This window comes from Nerophis lumbriciformis, linkage group LG19 (genome assembly GCF_033978685.3).
Source record: "Nerophis lumbriciformis linkage group LG19, RoL_Nlum_v2.1, whole genome shotgun sequence".
NCBI lineage: Eukaryota > Metazoa > Chordata > Actinopteri > Syngnathiformes > Syngnathidae > Nerophis > Nerophis lumbriciformis.
The window spans coordinates 32,540,239-32,547,013 of record NC_084566.2 but is presented as its reverse complement, the minus strand read 5'-3'; the positions used below and the strand labels follow the sequence as shown (position 1 = coordinate 32,547,013).

At 39.7% G+C, this 6,775-nt stretch overlaps 1 protein-coding gene across 2 annotated transcripts in view; it reads right to left on the bottom strand.

Moving 5' to 3' along the window:
- Nucleotides 1-2,662: 2,662 nt before the first annotated feature.
- The window catches only part of twsg1a (twisted gastrulation BMP signaling modulator 1a), a 42,748-nt gene continuing 38,635 nt past the window's right edge, over nucleotides 2,663-6,775 (bottom strand). For both annotated transcript variants that reach the window (XM_061979858.1, XM_061979859.1), the window contains one exon: nucleotides 2,663-3,000. In XM_061979858.1, the coding sequence (XP_061835842.1) occupies nucleotides 2,819-3,000 (182 nt within the window). In that variant the 3' untranslated portion in view covers nucleotides 2,663-2,818. The remainder of the gene's footprint in view (nucleotides 3,001-6,775) is intronic.

Below are 6,775 nucleotides of genomic sequence, written 5' to 3'. Positions count from 1 at the left end.
CCTTGCTGCATTCACTTTTCATTATACTTGAAAAATGATGTTTTATGCAGGCTGTAATGGCAACAAGTGGCCACCAGGTGGCTCTAAACCTTAGCCTGAAAACACTGTAATCACTCCATCATACTGATTTTAAAAATGTTGCCATTCCTATGAAGCTACAGAATCACACAAAATAAAAATTCCTTATGCTTAATAAAAAAAACATATTGATGTGGACAACATTATTTCTGAATAGGAAGATGTGTGTAATGTATCCCAAAATTGCTCTTAGGACATATTTTCTGATATATGAGGATTTCTGCCAATTAGTCTAATCATAAAATCAAAAATTGTTAAATGTATGCCACAGGCCGTTATAAATGAAAGCTGTCGACAAAAAATGGCCCTTGGGTCGCACTTTGGACACAGCTATAACCACTTGGTATAACAGGAGCGCTCTACTGTTTACTCCAAAAAAAAAAAAACTAACAAAAATAAAAAATCTTTCATTTTACGGTTTAAAAGCCAGTCAAAGATCCTCTATATGTTGTTTATAGGACCTCCTGCAAAAACGCTAGTGAAAAATAGTCAATACCAATCATTCAGTGTGTCGTGACCAGTGTTGGGTTAGTTACTGAAAACCAGTAACTAGTTACTTTATTTCAAAAGTAACTCAGTTACTTACACCAAAAAGTAATGCGTTACTGTGAAAAGTAACTATTTAGTTACTTATATATATTTTTTAAATTTTTTATTTTTTTTAAGGCCCCATTTAATGCCCTTTTAGCCTTCATTTCAGTACTGTTATTGCACTGGAGAATAATACAATCTGTGGATCAACTTGACATGCATTTGCATCACTGAACTCTGCTAAGCAATGTGGTCTACATACAACACACAAAGACAAAGATATGTTTCAAAGGGCCGATTTGTTTCAGGCCAGAACAAATTGACAAAACTATTTTATATAGCTGCAACATAACATACATAAGTAACAAACAGCATAATAACAACATAGCTGTAAACCAAGGAAGGCACACACTGACACTACATACACAAAGCCTAACCAGGCGTATTTTTATCTCAAGGAATTCTGAAATAAAATCATGTCTGAAGCCCAGAACACTACACATTTCCCCAGTTTTAGTTTAGAGATAAGGAAAGATTGGCCTGGCCCACTAGGATCCCTCTTTATGTTTGTGAACTTTATAGTCTATACATTTAGAGTGATGTGATAATCAAACACTCTAGAAGTCTAGAATGAAAGAGTATATAAGAGAATTGACAGAGTGTGTGTACCTTCAGTGCGCAGTGCCTCGTTAAAATCCAGCCGCTGTTGCTTAGCAGGTGAAGTGTGTCTCTCTTTACTAGCTTCATCGAAGCATGTTGCTTTTGTAGCTGTTTCAGCAGATTTGAATTGCTAGGATAGGATCTTTGATCCTAGACACGACTTACATTCAACTAAAATGTTCTTTTCTTTGTGGTCGACAAAAGAAAAGTATTGAGAATATCTCCATGTTAAGAAACTCGACTTTGGGCTTCGCTATGATGTCTTGTTAGTAAACACAGACACGCCCCCTCCCACACACATACACACAGATGTGTCTGCAACCCAGACGGAGAAGACCTCCTTCTTGTCGCCTCTTCCGCAGCGCTGCAATAAAACACACCCAGATCTTCTCAGTTTCTAACCGATACTACATAAAAAATAACGTAAAATAACGCAGTAACACATCATGTAGCAACGGTAACTGAGTTACTGAATAAAAAAATAACACGTTAGATTACTATTTACCGCCGAAAGTTTGTAACGCCTTAGTCCCAACACTGGTCGTGACCCAAAAGTGGGTTGTGGGCCCGCATTCCGTGGGTCAAAGATGTAGAGATATGACCTTAGCGAACAAGCAAAGTCTTTTGAACGACTCTTTTGGGTCAACGATGACAATCAATTTGCAGTTGCAAAATACAATATTGTGCAAAAGTTTTTTGATTTCAGGAGTTCAATGAAGACAAATAGGTCAATTAAAGGCTCAGGGAGATTTTGCAGTTAATTTTTTTTCATTACAGTGTGAACCAATACTGCGCTTCACATTATTCCACTTTTTTTGGAAAGATTTCAAATTTGATGGAGATAATGTACTCAATGTTTTCATTAGCTGTACAATAAAAACATTTAACTACAACATTTATATGACAGAAGCGCACCTACAACAACAAAAAATCCTCCATAGGTGACAATAGTGCTAAAAAATAACAGTCGTTGCCATATCATAAGCAGTCATTAAGGCAAAACAGAATAAAACCATCTACAGTAAAGTAAAAACAATGATGTCATGTCACTGTGATTATAAAAAAAAGTAAGCTTTGGTGACCTCCATGAGTGAGGCCATCAAGTTCTGTCTGGCAGTCGTGCAAACCGCCAACAGTGAGGAAAACAAGCGTTTTGAAAGCGCACGTACAAAGAGCATTTGTCTGTGGCTGCCACAGATTGGCACCTCGCCCCCCCAACCCCTCCCCACTTTCTCTCACTCGGTCAGTGAGCAATGGAACACCTGCGGACGGGAACGCCATAATCACAGCCTTGTTTGTCCAGGAAATGATGCGTTTCCTGACTCGGGCACCAGCAGGCTAAGATTAGAGCACGCATGAAAACCTCAAAGAAAGCTAAGAAAACCCCCTTGAGTCCACATCACCAAAGTTTTATTTGGCCTGAGACTTAGTGTGTAAAAATACAATATACATATACACCTTTAGTAAAAACATACTTGAAAACATATCTAAAAATATACAGTGAACAGCAGAGTAAAATTGTTTACAAGGTGGTTTTCCCCACAAGTCTTCAGAAGAGACAGTTCATACACTTGACGGCCTTGCTACCGTAGTCCACGCACTCAGGCCCGATGCACTGGCAGCAGGCGTTGTGGAACCAGCGGTACTTGGATCCCCCCATGGACTCGCAGTACAGCTTGCACTGGCGGATGGATACGCAGTCGTCAAAGTAGACCACCGTGCACATGTTGTCTGCAACCCAGACGGAGAAGGCAGCAGCTGTTAAAAGGTTGTTTCATCCACTCTAACGCTCACTTTTACTGCTGCTGTGATTACTTTTAAATCTTGTGTAGAGATGTCCGAAAATGGCTTTTTTGCCGATATCAGATATTCCCATATTGTCCAACTCTTAATTACAGATACCGATATCAACCGATACCGATATATACAGTCGTGGAATTAACACATTATTATGCCTCATTTTGTTGTGATGCCCCGCTGGATGCATTAAACAATGTAACAAGGTTTTTCCAAAATAAATCAACTCAGGTTATGGAAAAAAATGCCAACATGGCACTGCCATATTTATTATTGAAGTCACAAAGTGCATTATTTTTTTTTAACATGCCTCAAAACAGCAGCTTGGAATTTGGGACATGCTCTCCCTGAGAGAGCATGAGGAGGTTGAGGTGGGCGGGGTTGGGGGAGGATAGCGGGGGGTGTATATTGTAGCATCCCGGAAGAGTTAGTGCTGCAAGGGGTTCTGGGTATTTGTTCTGTTGTGTTACGGTGCGGATGTTCTCCCGAAATGTGTTGTGTCATTCTTGTTTGGTGTGGGTTCACAGGGTGGCGCATATTTGTAACAGTGTTAAAGTTGTTTATACGGCCACCCTCAGTGTGACCTGTATGGCTGTTGACCAAGTATGACTTGCATTCACTTGTGTGTGTGAAAAGCCGTAGATATTATGTGATTGGGCCGACATGCAAAGACAGTGCCTTTAAGGTTTATTGGCACTCTGTACTTCTCCCTACGTCCGAGTACACAGCGGCGTTTTAAAAAGACATACATTTTACTTTTTGAAACAGATATCGATAATTTTGAAACCGATACCGATAACTTCCGATATTACATTTTAAAGCATTTATCGGCCGATAATATCGGCAGTCCGATATTATCGGACATCTCTAATGACAACCATGTGTTCCACCAGGCATCTTCTGGATTTTTTTAAACTTAATTTACAAGCGTATGGAAGCTAAGTAAACGTGTACAGTAATCCTTCGTTTTTCACTGTTAATTGGTTCCAGATATGGCCGCGATATAGGGCTGGGCGATATATCGAATATACTGTATTTTTCGGACTATAAGTCGCAGTTTTTTTTCCGGGGGTGCGACTTATACTCAGGAGCGACTTATGTGTGAAATTATTAACACATTACCGTAAAATATCAAATAATATTATTTAGCTCATTCACGTAAGAGACTAGACGTATAAGATTTCATGGGATTTAGCGATTAGGAGTGACAGATTGTTTGGTAAACGTATAGCATGTTCTATATGTTATAGTTATTTGAATGACCTTACCATAATATGTTACGTTAACATACCAGGCACGTTCTCAGTTGGTTATTTATGCCTCATATAACGTACACTTATTCAGCCTGTTGTTCACTATTCTTTATTTATTTTAAATTGCCTTTCAAATGTCTATTCTTGGTGTTGGCTTTTATCAAATACATTTCCCCAAAAAATGCGACTTATACTCCAGTGCGACTTATATGTTTTTTTCCTTCTTTATTATGCATTTTCGGCCACTGCGACTTATACTCCGGAGCGACTTATACTCCAAAAAATACGGTACAACACAAGAACCGCATCAGAAAACTATAAAAGCATGGATGACAACCATGTGTTCCACCAGGCATCTTCTGGATTTTTTAAACTTAATTTACAAGCATATGGAAGCTAAATAAACGTGTACAGTAATCCTTCGTTTTTCACTGTTAATCGGTTCCAGATATGGCCGCGATATAGGGCTGGGCGATATATCGAATATACCCGATATATCGCGGGTTTGTCTCTGTGCGATATAGAAAATGACTATATATCGTGATATTGGAGTATACGTTCTCACGCAGTTGCTTTTAGCTGCAGGCATTACACTACAGGTTCTTCTCACTCTTTCTTGCCTCTCCTTCTCACAGAGACGTAAAACAAGCGCACCTTCTTACATACGTCACATAATGTCGCGCGTGCAACGTCATACGCCCTCGCGGAGCAGAGAGGTAGCGGCATGGGTAACGTTAGCTGTGGTACGAGTGGTCATACGAGAGAGAGAAGGTGATAATCTGGTAACAAATGAAGGAAGAATTAATTCCCAAGAAAAACAGCAGGGGGTCTATCGTCTGGCGGTGGTTTGGCTTCAAGCGGGAATATGTCGAACAGACAACCGTAATTTGTCAAGTGTGGGGCAAAAGCGTTGCTACAAAAAGTAGCACCACTGCTAATGTGTAGCATCATTTGAAAAGTCACCCGCTAAAGCAGACCTGGGTAAATTAAGGCCCGGGGGCCACATGCGGCCCGTTAAGCTTTTCAATCTGGCCCGCCGGATATTCCCAAATAATTTTTTTAGACCTTTAGATGGAAACTGTAGCTGCCATTATGATGTGCAGTGATGTTTTCAAATTACCATAAGTCTTGAACGATACAAAGTATTTCAATGGTTGGAATCTGCGCTTTTGCATGATATTTTAGTGACTAGCGTTGTCCCGATGCCAATATTATTTTGATACTTTTCGATACTTTTCTAAATAAAGGGGACTGGAAAACATTGCATTATTGGCTTTATTTTACCAAAAATCTTAGGGTGTGGCGGACCGGTACTTTTCAGAGGCGGTATGGTACCGAATATGATTCATTAGTATCGTGGTACTATACTAATACTCGTATACCGTACAACCCTACTAGTGACTATGGCAGGGGTCGGCAACCCGCGGCTCTAGAGCCGCATGCGGCTCTTTAGCGCCGCCCTAGTGGCTCTCTGGAGCTTTTTAAAAAATTTATGAAAAATGGAAAAAGATGAGGGGAAAAAAATCTGTTTTTTGTTTTAATATGGTTTCTGTAGGAGGACAAACATGACACAAGCCTCCCTAATTGTTACAAAGCACACTGTTTGTATTAAACATGCTTCACTGATTCGAGTATTTGGCGAGCGCCGTTTTGTCCTACTAATTTTGGCGGTCTTTGAACTCACCTTAGTTTGTTTACATGTATAACTTTCTCAGACTTTCTAGGACGTGTTTTATGCCACTTCTTTTTCTGTCTCATTTTGTCCACCAAACTTTTAACGTTGTGCATGAAAGGTGAGTTTTGTTGATGTTATTGACTTGTGTGGAGTGCTAATCGGACATATTTGGTCACTGCATGACTGCAAGCTAAACGATGCTAACATGCTATCTAGGCTAGCTATATGTACATATTGCATCATTATGCCTCATTTGTAGCTATATTCGAGGTCATTTAGTTTCCTTTAAGTCCTCTTAATTCAATTTATATCTCATGACACACTATCTGTATGTAATATGGCTTTTAATTTTTTGCGACTCCAGACAGATTTGTTTTTGTATTTTTGGTCCAATATGGCTCTTTCAACATTTTGGGTTGCCGACCCCTGGACTATGGTAATCTTTGTCACAGCAGGTCAGACGAGGCACTAAGCAGTGTGGGTGGGAAGCGTTTCCACAGAGTGTTTCCAGAGCAGCCAGCCTGAAATGCGGGTGTCAGGGACAGACGCAGACAGAGATTTTTACAAGAAAGTTCTAAAGCTTAGTGATGTATCAGATGTATCAGATTGTAGATGTTTTTTGTTTTTTTACCCTTTGCATTCATATTTCGCTGTGTTTGTTGCATTTGGCTTGATTGTAAAATATGTGGATGGAGAGGGGGTGTGACGTTCATATGTTCTCAATATTCAGGGTTTTATCGTTCATAGAATAATTTAAAATTCCATTCCGTTTTTAAGGTGG